This window comes from Pseudopodoces humilis, chromosome 31 (assembly GCF_049639895.1).
Source record: "Pseudopodoces humilis isolate 2021_Gansu_Grassland_sample_001 chromosome 31, ASM4963989v1, whole genome shotgun sequence".
In the NCBI taxonomy this organism is placed as follows: domain Eukaryota; kingdom Metazoa; phylum Chordata; class Aves; order Passeriformes; family Paridae; genus Pseudopodoces; species Pseudopodoces humilis.
Window position 1 is genome coordinate 1,154,968 of NC_142230.1, and position 14,976 is coordinate 1,169,943.

General features: G+C 56.5%; 1 protein-coding gene across 2 annotated transcripts; it reads right to left on the reverse strand.

The window, feature by feature from the left end:
• Nucleotides 1-49: 49 nt before the first annotated feature.
• SETDB1 (SET domain bifurcated histone lysine methyltransferase 1) lies at nt 50-14,703 on the reverse strand. 2 transcript variants are annotated; one of them, XM_014262002.2, is made up of 21 exons: nt 14,492-14,703; nt 14,087-14,253; nt 13,733-13,770; nt 13,518-13,617; nt 13,034-13,204; nt 12,549-12,750; nt 11,569-11,642; nt 11,092-11,282; nt 10,588-10,717; nt 10,018-10,144; nt 7,729-7,887; nt 6,942-7,532; nt 6,445-6,561; nt 5,971-6,140; nt 4,422-5,041; nt 3,909-3,937; nt 3,690-3,822; nt 3,009-3,165; nt 2,465-2,679; nt 2,016-2,104; nt 50-1,542 (listed from the first exon to the last, which is right to left on the reverse strand). In XM_014262002.2, exons 1-21 carry the CDS (start codon nt 14,701-14,703, stop codon nt 1,425-1,427), a joined length of 3,810 nt encoding a protein of 1,269 aa, XP_014117477.1. In that variant the 3' UTR covers nt 50-1,424. The 2 variants fall into 2 exon arrangements, with proteins under 2 accessions (XP_014117477.1, XP_014117474.1); XM_014261999.2 differs by having other exon boundaries at nt 10,588-10,765.
• Between the last annotated feature and the right edge of the window lie 273 nt (nt 14,704-14,976).

Sequence of the window (14,976 nt, forward strand, 5' to 3'; positions counted from 1 at the left end):
AGTGGCACAATGGCCCTGGGGTGGAGGCATTAGATGGGTTTGGCACAGATCCTTTAGGCAGAGCTAAAAATGGGCAGTGTTGAGGATTTTGATGTTTTTTATATATTTTTTTTTCTCCTTAAAGTTCTCCAAGTCTTCAAGCCCAGGCTGGAGCGTGGGTTTGGGTTCTCTGAGGAGCTGCGGCCCCGCTGGGATGACAAAGCCTCCATTCAGGTGGACGCTCGGGATGGAACTGGAGCTCCAGGAGGCCCCAGAAAGGTTTTATTTTACAAAGGAAAACCAAGGTTATTTAGCAGGAAGGAATCCAACAAGGCTCCCTTGTGCAGGGCTGCCTCGAGCGGGGCTGGTGTTGGTTACGGGGCTGGGATGTTGGAACTGATCCACCACCCCCAGGCTGGGCTTTCCCATCTCGGTCAGGTCAGGTTTGATCCCCGGCTGAACAACTTCACCTCTTCCATCCATTCTCAGGGTGGCTTTTTGAACTTCTGGATGTGCCCCAGTGCCTTCCCTCCTTCCCCCCAAACCAACACGAACCCCAAGCCCCACAGCTGGCACCGTGAGGCTCCAGACCCTGCTGATTTTCCGTGTGGATCCGTGTCCAGCGGGGCTGTCCCGGCTCACTGCAGGAGCTCGGGGGCTCCCAGTGACGTCCTGGGAGGGCTGTGGGTGGGGAGAGGCACCAAATCTGCTTCCTCAAGAAAATCCCAACCTGTTCCTCTGCAATTTTCCCAGGTGGAGGGTTTAAGGAGTGTTTGTTTGGAGGAAAGGTGAAGGAAAGGTGAAAATGTGGGAGCTCCTTATCCCTTTGCCTGGGCCCATCCACCTCTGGCATTTTTCCTGCAAACCCCACAGAAACAAGGATGATGGCAGTGGTTCAACCCTTCTTTTTCAGGGCTCTTTGCTGTGTCTCAAGATCAGGGTAGGTTGTTTTGATAGAAAAAGACACTTTTACTGATTTTTAGCAACTAAAAGATTCTTTACAATGGCTCACAGGCAAAGACAGGTACTTACTTTTTGTCTTTTTTCACTTGAATTCTATAAATCCCAATTGGTCCAGTTCTTCCAGGGATTCTTTCCACCACCCTCCCTCCTACTTTCAAGGCCTCTGTGCCAATTAGAAAGCACTTGCTGGGAACACTGGACAAGTGCTTGCTGCTGGAAAAAATTACTTTGTGCCTTAAATTTGGTGGAAAACTGGAGCAGAGCAGGAAAAGCTCCTTCCTCGAGGGAGCCCAAGGTGGGAGAAGCCCAGGGGCTGGGAATCGCCGCCCAGCACAGCCCGAGTCCGTTCCTGCTCCATGTCCATCTGTGATTTTCCAGGTGAGTGGCAGAACTGAGAACCTCTTGAGAAGGAACTTTACCCTCGCTGAGGGAAAGCGAGCAGCAGGCCTCTGGAGGAGCGGGATCCGCTGGGAGCAGCGGGCTCAGAGCAGCCGGCCCCGGCAGTCGATGGCCCCGCAGCAGCACAGCAGCTCCTTGCCCTCCACGCTGCCGACCTCGTAGTTGTAATCCCAGGTCAGCTCCGTGCCGGCTCGGATCCGCCTGGGAAGGAAAGAACCAGACGGGATGGGTGAGGAGACTGTGCCAGGAAAGAGGAGAAACTGGGTGATAAAAGGGAGACACGCTTCCGTGTGGGTGCTCCAGGATGAGGCTGGGACAGCCAGGGAGGAAGGGACAAAGTTCCCTGGTGAATCATTCCCGTGAGGATTCCTGGAGGAGCAGAGAGGAACATGGCAGGGATTCACCACGACTCAAAGATTTGGGACTGAAACAACAACGGAGATTGGCTGCTGCATGCCTCACTCTGCCCTTTGGGAAGGTCTAAAACTGGTGGAAATGACAGCAGGATCTCCAGCACGAGAGGATTTCACCAACACCAAGGTTTCCTCTGCACAGGAATGATGGGAAACTGGGAATGGGGTTTCCAGGAGCAGGGAACAGCCAGCCCTGGCCATGGAGCCAGGTCCCACCAAAGCCCAGGAATCCTCAGCCCTTCCCAGCACTCCAGGACTCACTTGCTGGCGAAGAAGGCGACCCAGGGGAAGCGAAGGTCGTGGGTGTCCACGAAGACGTTCTGCACGAAGAGGTTTGGGGTGCAGCTGTGCTGTAACGGCAACGGGGACGAGCCTGAGCTGCTGCCCGGGCAGGGAGGCCGAGCTGCCAGCACCGAGCACAGCCTTTATAAACAAGCAGCATTCCTGGTGTGCCGCCGCATCCAGCGGAATCCTGCTGGAACAGGCTGCACGCCCGGGCCGAGTCACAAGATCCACACTCTAAAGGTACCGGGCTCTGGAAGGACTGACGGCGCTGCTCCTGCTCCCACCAGCCCGAGCAGCTGCTGCTCCACTGGGGAAGGCGCATCATCCTCTGAACCTGCTCTCCTCCCCACTTGTCCCGTTCTCAGCCAGTCCTGGGGAGGAGCAGCCCCCCGGGCAGCCCCGAGGTGTCCCTGTGCCCCACTCACGTTGAGGTAGCGGCCCAGGTTGCCCTCGAGCTTGGCGTCGATGATGTAGCAGTTCTCCTCCCCGTCGTAGAACTGCCGCGTGCTGCGGCGCACGGGCCCCGCGCTCTCGCCCTTGTCGGCCGCCGCCAGCGGCGTGGATTTGATGGCGATGCCGTGGGTGGACTTGAGGGCGAAGCCTCGGGTGGATTTCACAGCCACCTGTCTCTTCACAGGACCTGCCACGAGACGGGGCCTTCAGCAGAGGAACCGGGCAGTGCTGTCCCTGCTGCTCCGCTCGGAGGTGACAAACCCCTCAGAGCCAGAGCAGCGCTCCAGGACGGCCCCTGGAATCGCCCCAGCCCAGCCTGCAGACCCACTGCAAAGCCTCCCTGTTAAATATCTGCTTCTGAGGAGCGGGTTTTGCAGTTTTATCTTGCCAAACTCGTGGGGAAGGTTCCAACCTCAGCTGTGGGACACAGCAGGAGCAGCTGCTATGGCCTCACGAGCCCTTCCTGGTGCCTTCCAACCAAACCTTCTCAGCCTCAGCCCTTGTCTCCCTCCTCACCTGACCCAGATGATGGGTTTTTCTTGTCCTCCCCTTCCTCCTCCTCGGATCCTGAGGAAATGGTCTGGATGTCGTCGCTGTCGTTGGCGGTGCCCGGGGCCTGCCCTGCCCTGTGCTCCCCTTCGCTGTCGGTGCTGCTGGAGAGCGTCAGCACGTCCTGGGGACACAACAGCTCCTGCAGAGCATCCGAGCCTCCCTTCCCCAGGAATACGGAGCTCTCCTCCAGCTCACCCCTCTGCCCCAGGAACCCCCCCAGAAGGGGATCCCCCTCTGGGTGCCACAGCCCACAGGTCAGTGTTGGGAGCACCTGTGGGGTTCTGGGGGCTGCCGAGTTCTCCTTGAGATCCTGGAGCATTAGGTGCTCAAAAGGAAGGGAGAAGACCCCCAGAAACAAGGATTGTTCCCCAGGCTGGCCTCCCCCAGATGGCTCTGCCGAACAATGGGTCCTGGGTGTGCAAACCAAGGTGCCAAATCCAACCCAAATTCCACACTCTCCTTTTTTCGATGCTTCAGGTCCACGAAAAACCCCCAAAATCCAAAGGAAATCAACTGCCCTCCAGAAAACCACAGCTACAACCACAAACCCTGCGCTCACCTGGGAACCAAAGGCAGAAAACGCCCCAAAGAAGGCTCAAGGTCGCTATGGAAGCGGTTTGGGGAGGAACCTCGCAGCCCACTCACCTCTGATGGGGTTGGCAGGGCCAGGGATCGCCGGCGGCTCTGCAGCAGCAGCGTCCCGCTCACCGGCCTGCGGATCCCCTCCAGCTTGGGGGGACAGGGGTTGTAGCCGTACCTCCTGCCCAGGCTGCTCAGCCTGGGGGTCGGGACAAGAGCACGTCACGCCTGGATTTCCAGGGAAATTGTCCACAGGACAGGAAAACACGAGTTAAGGAATCTTACCCAGGAATTTTGGTTGATTCTTCAGGTTCCTGCGGAGGGGAGAAGCACAGAAGATTGCAGAAGACTGGAATCTCTCCCTCCTCGAGCGCTCTCCAGCCTTTCTATGGGATTGTTCCCCAAAATGCCAGCCCAGGAGAGAGATGCTGCCTGTCCCCACGCTCAGTGTGACACCCAGAATGGAGAGGCCCCTCCCTGGGGGACTCTCCCTGGAGCAGGGGTTGGACAGGGACCACCTCCATGTCCCTGCTGTCCCCAGCCGTGTCCCCCAGGTCCCCGGGCAGGAGGACGTTCAGCTCTGCTCACATCGAGCGACTTCTGTAGCCTCTTGTGCCACAAACTCCCTCCCTGGGAGGGGAAAGCACCTCCCCGTCCCACCAGAGAAGGAAGGGGAGCTGAGCACAGCGACACCCAACAGCCCCACGTTCCCCTGGATGGGGAGAAGGGGGAGAAAAGCCACTGGAGCAGGAGCACATCCCTGCCTTTAACTCTCCCATTCCCTCATCTCTCCCTCACCTCCTTCTTGGCTGCCTTCGCCTCTCCGTTCAGCTCTCCCGGCGTGGGAGCACAGCCCTTCTCCCTCTCCACAGAGATCTCCATTTTCACGGCCTTGGCTTCTCCCCCTTCGCCCATCCTCAGGGACGAGGCGCTGTCGCTGTCCTGGAAGCTCTCGGCCATGCTGTTGGAGCTCAGCCACGAGGCCACCTTGTTCTTGGAGGTCTCCTCAGACACGGGCAGCTTGCAGGGGGGGGCCGTGGCGGGCTCGTCGTGGCCGAGGGGCCGGGCGAGCCCCGAGTCCTTGGAGGCCGTCTCCGAGAGGCCGTGGTCGCGCTGGCCGCGCGTCTGCCGGCGCGTGGCGTAGCTGCGCAGCACCGAGCTCGTGCTGAAGTTCTCGTCCTTGCAGAAGTTGTCGTCGGAGCTGTCCTCGTTGGATTCCTCCAGCTCCTCCGAGCCCGTGTTCTCGTCGTCGTCGTCGTCCTTGAGGTCCACGCCGCTGTTGTCCGAGGAGCACTTGGCGTCGCTCTCGTAGCCCTCCTTGAAGTTCTCCACGCTCTCAATGTGGTCCAGGTTGGCAAAGTACTCGTCACCCATCTCCAGCCCCTCTTTGTCAGCAAAGTCGTCTGTGAGGATTTTCCCTGCGGGGGACAGAAAACAAAGGGTGAGTTTCCTGGGATGAGATTCGATTTTATCCTCTCCAAAGCTCGGAGAGGAGAAAACAGGGATGACATCACAGTATTCCAAAGCTGGGCTGGGAAAGGACAACAGCACCCTGTTTCTTGATGCAACAAAACCCTGAAGCTTGTGGTGGAGCTAAAACCAAGATTTTCAGCCCAGAAATCTCTACAGAGCAGCTCCAGCAGAGCCTTGGAAGGGCTGGCAGAGCTCTGGCAGTGCCTGTGGCTGGGCTCCGTTCCAGGGCCAGCGCAGCCCCGGCGCAGCCTCTGCCTCTCGTGGGCCGTGCCGGGCCCAGCCGGATCGCAGCGCGGGGGAAGCAGGGCTGGGGGTTGGGTCACCTCAAGGACAGCCCGGGGGACGTCTTGTGACACTGGCACTGCCACCACGAGGGTTCTGCAGCGTCTCGTGCCAGCGTTGCGCAAGTTCATCGGCTCAGCTCTCACCCTGCCGTCCCCAAAACAGGCAGGGCGAGAGCTTCACACCCCTTCTGCTTCTCTGGAACCACGGAATCACTGAGGCTGGGACAGCTGCCGAGTCCAACTGTTCCCCCCAGCACGGCCATTCCACCACTGAGCCATGTCCCCAGGTGCCACATCCACGTGCTTTTGAGCACTTGCAGGGACAGTGACTCTACCACCTCCCTGGGCAGCCTGTGCCAGAGCCTGACCACCCTTCCCAGGAAGAAATTTTCCTGAAAGTCCAACTTTAACCTCCCCAGGGGGATGAAGAGAGCCAAAAGGTCCCTCCTGAGCCTCCTTTTCTCCGGGATGAGCTCCCCTCGCTTCCTCAGGAGTTCTCCCTGTGCTCCAACCCCTTCCCCAGCTCCATTCCCATCTCTGCCTTCCCCTCTCTCCACAGAAGAGGTTTCCTCTGCGAGCTGAGCTCCCACCTGCGTAGATGCAGACAAAGGAGCCCTTGGCGATGTCGTCGAGGCAGCGAATGCCCCAGCCTTTGTTCTGGGTCTTGAAGAGCTGCAGCCGCACCTGGAGGCCGTGCTGGACCAGGCGGTTGGTGCACATGTTCACGTTGCACTTGCACCTCTTGTTGCACTCGTAAACGCTGGAAGAAAGGAGAAGGGTGACAACTTCCAGGATAAAGAAACATCCCAAAGTCTGGCTGCTGGTGGTGCTGGGGTTATGCACAGAGACCCCAGAGGACCCTGGGATCCCTGGAGCAGCCCTGTCTGACGGATGGTGCCTCTGCCCATGCTCTGGACGGTCCTCAAGGCCCCTTCCAACCCAAACCATTCCACAGCTGGCAGCAGAACCAAGAGCAGAGGCAGGTGGTCACATCTGCACTGGGATACCCAGATCAGTTCCCTCTCAGTGGATCTGGGGCTGGTGCTTGTGAGGGCTCTGCTCACCCTGTCGGGAGACACTCCTCCAGCCGCTTGTGCTGGTAGCCCGAGTTGGGGTTGATTTGCCCTCCGGGGGTGCAGCCGCTGGCCTGGATGGTCAGCTGGTGACAGGCACACCTGGATCTGCAGAGGCACAGGAAAACCCACGAGTTACACTTCTCACAGTCTGGAGACAGGAGAAGGAATCACGTCTTTAGGCAGAGATGGGCACAAAGGATTTGACTCGGAATCAAACCAAGAGAACTTGTGGATTTCTCATCCCTGCGAGTGTCCAAGGCCAGGCTGGACGGGGCTTGGAGCAACCTGGGACAGTAGAAGGTGTCCCTGCCCATGGCAGGAGTTGGGACAGGGTGATCTTTAATGTTCCTTCCAACCCAAACCATGAAACCTGCAGCGGACTGACCCGCATGGGTTTAAATCCCAGATCAGATCCACCTTGGGGCGTTCCCTGGGCTCCTCACACAGCCCCAGTGCCGTCCCCTTCCCCAGGGGCAGTCACCTACTTGTCTCTGCAGCCGTCCTTGCAGTCACAGCCCACGAGGAATTCCCAGCTGGTGTTGATGTAGACCCCTTTCCCGGGGATCCTCTCCTTGCTGTAGGCCACCTGCGGCGGCGGCGTGTTGTCGATCTCGTTGACGCAGGACAGGGGCACGTCCTCCTTGCCCTTGGTGATGTCGGCGATGTAGTAGTAGGGCTTGTAGGGCTGGAACTTGCGATCCACCAGCACGTAGGGATCCAGGCAGAACATCTCCAGGAACAGGAAGTCGCAGTCCGTCTCGAAGAGGTAGCGCTCGATCTCGTGCATGGAGCGCAGGCAGAGCCCGCAGGGCGTTTTGTACAGCACGTGGAAGCCCATCTTGCGGTTGACGCGGCGCCGCGCCGTCATGCGGCGGAAGTCGTAGAGCAGCGGGATGAGCAGCGGGTTGCGGCTGCGGTACTGGTCGCTGCGGATGGGCCGCACCCGCGACAGGCAGCTGTAGCTGCACACGTGGGGCAGGTAGAAGAGCTTCTCCAGCGGGGCCCGGTAGGACGGCTCGCTGGGAACGCGGTCCGTCATGCCGTGGAAGGGCTGGGAGGGGCCGCTGCTGGGGACGCTGCGGGGACAGAAGGGACGGGGCTAAGGAGGAGCCGTGCAGGTGGACAGGCACCTTTTTTTTCCAACCTCAGTGATTCCAGCACTGCACAATTTGAGCTGCTGAAGCCCCAGCAGAAAGCCAGCAGCACACACAGGCCCCACACACGCCCCAGCATCCAGGTGGGAGGACGTGTCCCCACCAGAGCTCTGCTCACCGGTGCTGCGGGGCCGGGAGGGCCCTCCCGGCTGCCGGGCTGTCCCCGAGGACGGGGGAGGATGGGGATGAGTGCCCAGAGCCCACGGAGCCAGGACGGAAGGAAGTGCTTTTCTTGGCCACCTGCTTTCTGCCCTGGGCCAGCTGGGTGTCGGAGCATCTGCAGGGGGGAAGAAGAAACTGATTTGGAACATGGAAAAGCAACTGGTGGGAATCAAAACAACACTGCCCTACGGAATTCAGGAACCAGGAGAATCCCAGCGGTGGCTTTTTTCCGAGTAAGTGTGAAAATCAGCCCATTTCTGGCTATTTCTGCTACAGCAATCCCACAACCGCTCCGAATTCCAGCACTCGGCTGCGGCTCCGAGTGACTCCCGATTCTGAAGTGAGGCAAGGGTAACAAGCATGCCCAAGGCCTTTATCCCACAAAGCTGGACACACCAGGCCATGAAGAAACCCCTGGATTAGCAGAAACCAGAGTTCCCAGAGGCTCAACCCGGCCTGAGTGGGAGGAACAAATCCAGAGGACCCTCTTGCAAGGACTGAGGAACAAGATAAGGTTGTGCAAGGGGATGTAATAACATCCCTGATGAAAGGGCTAGTAGGGGCTCCAAAAAACAGGTTTTCAACCCATTTCAGGAGTTTTCAATCAACTGCAGGCTTCCAAACCATTCCAGGAGGTGTTCAACCCATTCACATCAAAAAACCAGAAAACCATCCCAAAGCAGCCGCTGAAGAGGAAAAACAGTGAAGTTATTGGGGAGAAAGGGAGGAGCAAAGAGGGCAGGAAGGGATGAGGGCTTCTGCCAACAGCTGCCCGAAAGCAAAGTGTCCAAACACATCTCAAAAAGAGCAAGAAGAGACCAGTCAGAAGTGGTGACAACACCAAGAAAAACTTGAAAGAGGGGGAAGAGACCCAGGCTTTCCCCAGAGGAAACAAAACACCAGAGTGAGGAGACTGTTCTTAGTTTTAATAATGTGAATTCCAAGTGTTTGAACCCCGCAGAATCCCTGGGACCAGCACGGACACAGCCAGGCCTGCGCTGCCTCCTGCCCCAGTTCAGTTTGGATGTAAGGACAGGGAAGCAGCTGCACAAAAACCACGTCCTAAAGTCAAGCCCTCTGTGGGGAGAGGAAAAAAAATTCCTTGTAAGCACTGCAAGGCCTGAATGGGAAAGGATTCGGTGATGACAGATGGGGCTGTGGGTCCAGCTTGGTCATCTTCGTGCTGTGACACTGCCCATGGTCCCGGCGTGTCCCAGTGCCAGCCCAGCTCTTCCCTGCCCATGGGGGACCTGCAGGGCTGGGGCCCAGCCCAGCATCCCAGCACCTCCTCCAGCATCCAGGATCTCTCTGGCATTATGGAAAAGGTGATGCTCTTGTGGCTTCCGCTCCCAAATCCTGGTCAGACCAGCAAAGGGGGAGCGTTTCCAGGGCTAAATTGGGTTATATTGCACTGCTGCTTGGAGAGGAGCCCCCGGGAGCCCTGGCTGGGGCAGGTGGGGTTTGAGCTGCTGCTACACCTGGAGAGCCTTTGGGGAGTAAAGGTTGACCTCCTGCACAGGCTGCTCACACCTGGGACATGTCCTGCCTCCCTCGTGCCCCAGCAGCAGGGCACAGTCACAGCAGAAGACGTGCTGGCACGGGGCCAGGCGGCCGTAAATCCGGATGGGAAATCCACAGTGCTGGCAAAAATTAACTGGGACAGCCTCTCCCTCCCCTAAAAAGTCGCCGAGCACATTCCCAGGTTCCCTGGTGTCCTCCAACACGCTCCCTTCATCACCAAGCCGAGCTCCTCCTTCCTCCAGGCCTCCTTCAGCCTGCGGCTCCGGGAGTGTCCCCCTCGGGCCCCTGGCAGCGGCTTGGCCGTGGATTGCTCCGTGCCCACCGGGACCGACCACTGATCCCGAGCTCCCAGCGAGGTCAGCGAGCAGGTCAGTCCGACTGGAGGGACACAAGGCAGCCGGGGGCCAGCGCCTGGATCGTGACACGAGGGAGCAATTCAGATTTTGGGAAGAGAAGGAGCGAAGGTCTAATTTGGAAAGGCAAGTGCGAAGCTTTAGCCCTTTGGAGGAATGTTTGGCTCGGGGAGTGTTGGCTCTCAGCTCCCGCCCCCAGTTATTCATCCAGCAGCTTTAGGTAAGAGCTCTCCCCCGAAATCACGACTAAAGCCATGGAGGAAACCTGCACCTGAGGATTCCTCTGCACAAAAAAAGGCGGTGCCTGAGAGAGCTGAGCGCTGGGGAGAAGCAAAGAGGTGGAAGGTGCTGGAAGTGCCTCTGGTACTTACTCCATCTCTGCAGGCTGAGGAGACGCGGGACGTGCAGCCGCCGGCTGCTCCGGAGCCCTGTACTGGGGACCGGCTCCTGCTAAATCCTGGGTGTACTGGACCACAGGGCCCTTGCTCCTCACAGCACCTGGTGGGGAAGTCGAAAAACCAAACAGTCAACAGGGAAAACCCCTGATGTTATCCCAAGTTGTACGGGCCCCAGAACGCTGACTTGTGCCTGGAAGGAACCAAAAGAGGGATTTGGGATTAACGTGGGTCATCGCCAAACTCGGGGCACAGCAACTCCCCCAAAAATTCTGCTCACTTCACCCAAGTCCAGTTTGGTTTTGTGGCATTATTCCAGGAGAAAACTCCCACTGGAAATCTAAATCTCCTATGCCAAAGAAAAACCCTGGAAATCTCAATCTCCTGTGCCAGGGGAAAAGACTTGCTGGAAATATGAAATCTGTCAGAAGAAAGAAAAAAGCCAAGACCTGAAATCTCCAGGAGTTCTGCTAAAAAGCCCACCAAACCCAAACCACCCTCCAGTTAAATCCCAGGACCTAAATGAAACCAAAAGATGCCACCAACCAACATTGGGACGAGTCCTGGTTTGCCCACTTTGCTTCTTTTCCTGGGTGGAAGCTGTGGAAGTTTTCATGCTGAACATGGGCTCGAGGCGTGTGGAACCTCGGTAAATCCACTCACAACGTTTGTCCTCCTGCGGGAAGGAGAAGGAAACGCTCACAGTTCCCATGGGAAGAGCTTCCTGAGGGGGGACACAAAGAGAGCACAAGGAGACAACAATGAGTACTGACAAACAGCAGAAACACGCGGTTATTTATGTTGGAATCTCTACTCGGCTATTAGGGAAGGTTTCTTCCTGGAAAGGGTGTTGATGCCCTGGCAAGCTGAGCAGGGCAGTGGTGGAGCCACCAGCCCTGGAATTGTCCAAAACCCCTGTGGATGTGGCACCTGGTTCAGGGCCTTCAGAGACTCTTCCAACCTCAATATTTCCATGATTAGCAAGCAAAACAGAGCTGATCACATCTCCAGCCTCGAATTTAATCCTAATGGGAGAAGGGAAATTCCTACCAGGAAAAGGATTTTCACCAGACTTCCATCCACTTCTTCCACTCTGGATTTCCACCAGGTTCCTTCCCACTCAGTTTTGATCAGCTGCCCATTCTTCAGCAGTACCATGGGCCGGTTGGGGTAGGCAGTGATGTACTCCTCAATGAAATCCCGACAGGAAACATCCTCAATGTCCTCCCAGGCTTTTTTCACTGTTTGGAAAGGGAGAAAGGGAATAGGACAAAACAGAGAGAGTGTTAAATTTCGTTTTTTATTTTTTTTTTAGGATACCCCAGGTGCATTTTTACTAAGATCAGCCAAGGGGTGATCCTGAGGGCCGGAATGTCGGTGGTGGAGCATCCTGAACCCTCCCTGGCAATAAACCAGGATTTCAGAAGTCTTCAGGCTCAGCACCAAAAGGCACATGCCTGATTTTGGACCCAAGCTCTTCCCAAGACCCGAAACCGCTGCAGGCCAGGAGGGACAGGGATCACTCACGTGGCCGGCAGACCGGGTACAGCTCCCACTCCTTCACGTACGACGCGTAGCCATCGTCAAAGAAGATCAGGAACCTGCAGAACAAAGGGCAATTAGGAATGGGAGCTGAAGAGAACACAGCTGCACGCCGTGGAAGGGGAGAACCTCTCCTGCTCCTCCTGGAGACATCCCAGTCCTGGATGAGGACAGAAGGAAGAGCTCCAAACGCTCCCTGTGCTCCCCACGGCTGCACAAACAGCACAATTCCCAGCCAGGCCCTTTCCCTCTGCTCCAAATCTCCTCTGTGCCCCAGGAAAGGGAGATGAAGGAAATGTTTAATCACTCCTGGTTTCTAAAGGGAAGATGGATAAGGCACCCACTTAGTGCCTCTGAGAAATTAACTCCAGGCCCTGGAGCTGTACAAAAGCTGCAGGAGAAGGGATCGGCATCACAACCAGGAGAAAAGTTGCAATTTGAGTATCAAATTCAGCTCACTTCCAGTTATTAACACGGATCAGATAAAATCCAGCACAATTTGTATCAGATCCAGGGAGATTAAGTCCTTTATCAATCTCTTCAGGAAGACCACAAGCCTTTATTCTAATAGATGAGAGCAGCCTTGGCCCTTCTCTATTCCCAAAAAAGCTGCTCCAAACCTGCTCCTTCTCCTCCTGAAGAGCTTTGGCAACACCACTGCCACTCTACCTTCCCAGGGCTCCTATTTCCTCCCACTGCTTCGTGCCTCAAGGAGCCCAGACTCAACATTTGGGTGATCATTTGAATAAATTAGCAGATCTAATTCCTGACTCAGGGCCATGAGCAAGGGTGGAAGCTCCACCCTGAGTTTCAGAGATAAGAAAGATGAAGAAAGTCAGAATTGCATTTGTGGGGAAGGCACAATTCAGCACCTGAAGGGTATTCAAACAAACCCTTTTTCTTTTCGGCTTAAAACAAAAAAAAACCAGAGATGAGGGCATGTGACCATGGGAAATGAGGAATACCTGTTTTTATTCTTGACGTTGGGGGTCTCAGCCACGATCCCAGCATAGAGCCACATCTGGTTGCCATCCTTGTACCTGGCCACCACCCTCCTGCCCACGTGGTGCCTCTCGGCAGACGGGTGGTAATCGTAGGCAATGTGGTTGCCCGACAGCAAACTCTTCCCTTTATTATCAAATTTCACTTTATATTTCTTGCCAGCACCTGGAAAGACATTTTAAGGCAAACAGAAGATAAATGAAGGGGAAAATAAACAAAAGCCGCGGGATTTCACACCAGAATTCCAACGCTCTGGGTCACTCGGGGATCGTTTATCCAGAATCAACTCAGAATTCACTGAAAAGCCTTTCAGGACTTAATTTGGAGAGTGAAGCTGTGGAAGTGTGTTGTTCCCACAATCCCTTCCAGGTGACACCAGGTGCTCTGACACCTTTTCATCCAGGTTTCCCACCCAAGATCTCGGGAGAGCCCGGTGCACGGCACATACCGACCGTCTGGATGGCAATCAACGTCCCCTTGTGCCAAGTCTTGGTTCTCTTTTTCCCCAAAATCCTCATGCCCACTTTGAGGTCCCCATCAGTGTTGAGATCATTGTCAGGGGCTGCAGGGACAGTGATGGGCTGGGCAGTGCCAGGAGATTCCTGAGGAGGTTGTGCATCTACCAAGGAACAACGGCAGAAAGTCAGCTCTAAACCCAAAGCTCCCATCTCGGCACGCAGCTGGAAGCACAATTCTGAAATAACAACAACTGCTTTCCTTCCCCTCAGGCAGCCCAAATGCCTCCTTTTTACTGAATGGAAACAGCTTGGAAAAAAGCACGAATTCAGAATCGATACACCCCAAATTAAAAGAGCAATCTGGGATCAATAAACATGAACGGAGATTTCCTGCAGGGAAAGCGGATCCTTGTTTTCCCATTTTGGGAAGCAAAGGCCCAGGGCCAGGGCACACAGGCCCTGGAACTCCCTCACCTTTCTGTGCTTCCTGCAAGTTTGTTTTCTTGTTTACAGCATCCATGAATTTCGCAACATCCCGGGCAGATTTCCTCATGGCAACCATTGCTTCCCGCAGCTGGGGGAAAGAAAAGGGAAACACGGAGAAACTTTTGGTTTTTTGCCCCCAGCACAACATTGTGCCTCAGGAAACACAATGAGGAAACAACTCTAGTCAGGGCCTCTCCACTCACCAGACTCTGATCCCTGGAGATTCTGGGACTGCTGCTGCCTGCGAGTAAAGAGAAAACAGTGGTTTAAAACCCTTTTTGTGGAAAAAATCCATCCTAATTAAATCACAGAAAGAAGAGGAAATGGGGAAGAGCGTCCATCGCAAATCCCTGCCAGGAAATCCACCCAAACAAGGCTTTCCCTCAGCCACCTCTCCTAACGTGGCGGCAACAGTGAGGCAGGCGGGAAAAAGGTGAAATCCCAGCGTGGGACCCCAGGAATTCTGGAACACCAACAGGATGTGGCAGATGTTCCCCATGAGCTAAGAGCATTCCGCTATCCCAAGCCCTCCCCTGGAACTGCTGGGGACACTGAACTGCGCTTCCAGCCCGAGTCCACGCTCATGACGTCGTCGTCCTCCTCGTCGGGGATCTCGATCACTTCCGTGGCTGCCGGAGCCTCGTCCTCCGAGCTGCTCTCCCGGTACTGCAGGCCCATCATGGAATACAGCTCCTTTGCCAGTGTCTCACACTTGTCGATGGCCCTGGGGGAGGGAAACCAGCTGTGCCTCCCGAATTCCACAGGGATAGCGGGGAACTACCCCTGAGCACAGCCAGCTGAGGGAAGTGCCCACAGGAAGGGTCTAAAGCCTCGGGGGGAAAGTTGTCCCTCATTAACTGTCCCTCATTAACCACCCACACCGTGGGTCTGCCCTGAAGGGAACGGGAACAGCCCCCCACACCCCGCTCCTCAGAATCTGGGCTCGCTCCAGGCCCACGCACCTCATGGCATCGTCAATGAGCTGGTCAACGTGGGCCACCTCCTCCTCCTTGTGCCTCATGCACTGCTCCAGCTCCTCCAGCTGCTGTTTCCGCTGCCTCACCCACTCGGAATTCTCCACTTCTTTGTCGATGATTTCCTGCAGCTCCTCCATGGAGATTCCCAGCTCGTCCATCACCTCCTGCTGCAGCTCTTTGATGTCCTGGGAATCCATCTCTGCCACACCTGAGAGTACAACAGGTGAGGGGAAGGCAGGGGAGGTGAGGAAGGGAGGGAGATCGTGGGAGCTCCCCCACCCTGTCCCACCTTCCCCTCATCGTCCCCTGCCCCAGTGTCCCCTCACAGCCGCCCCGGTCCCCTCAGAGCCCGCCAGGTCCCTTCAGTACCCCACACCGGGTGCCCCTGATCCTCTCCCAGCCCGGTCCGTCCCGCCCACCCGCTCACACACCCTCGCAGGCCCCCTTACCCCTCAGCCCCGGTCTCGCCC

Excerpts from the sequence above, each read along its gene's own strand:
- SETDB1 (XM_014261999.2), bottom strand. The coding sequence starts at position 14,703 with ATGGATTCCCAGGACATCAAAGAGCTGCAGCAGGAGGTGATGGACGAG. Across the intron at positions 6,141-6,444 it reads GAGGAGTGTCTCCCGACAGG|CGTTTACGAGTGCAACAAGA; the intron begins GTGAGCAGAGCC and ends CCTTTCTTCCAG. Across the intron at positions 2,680-3,008 it reads AAACCCATCATCTGGGTCAG|GTCCTGTGAAGAGACAGGTG; the intron begins GTGAGGAGGGAG and ends GTCTCGTGGCAG.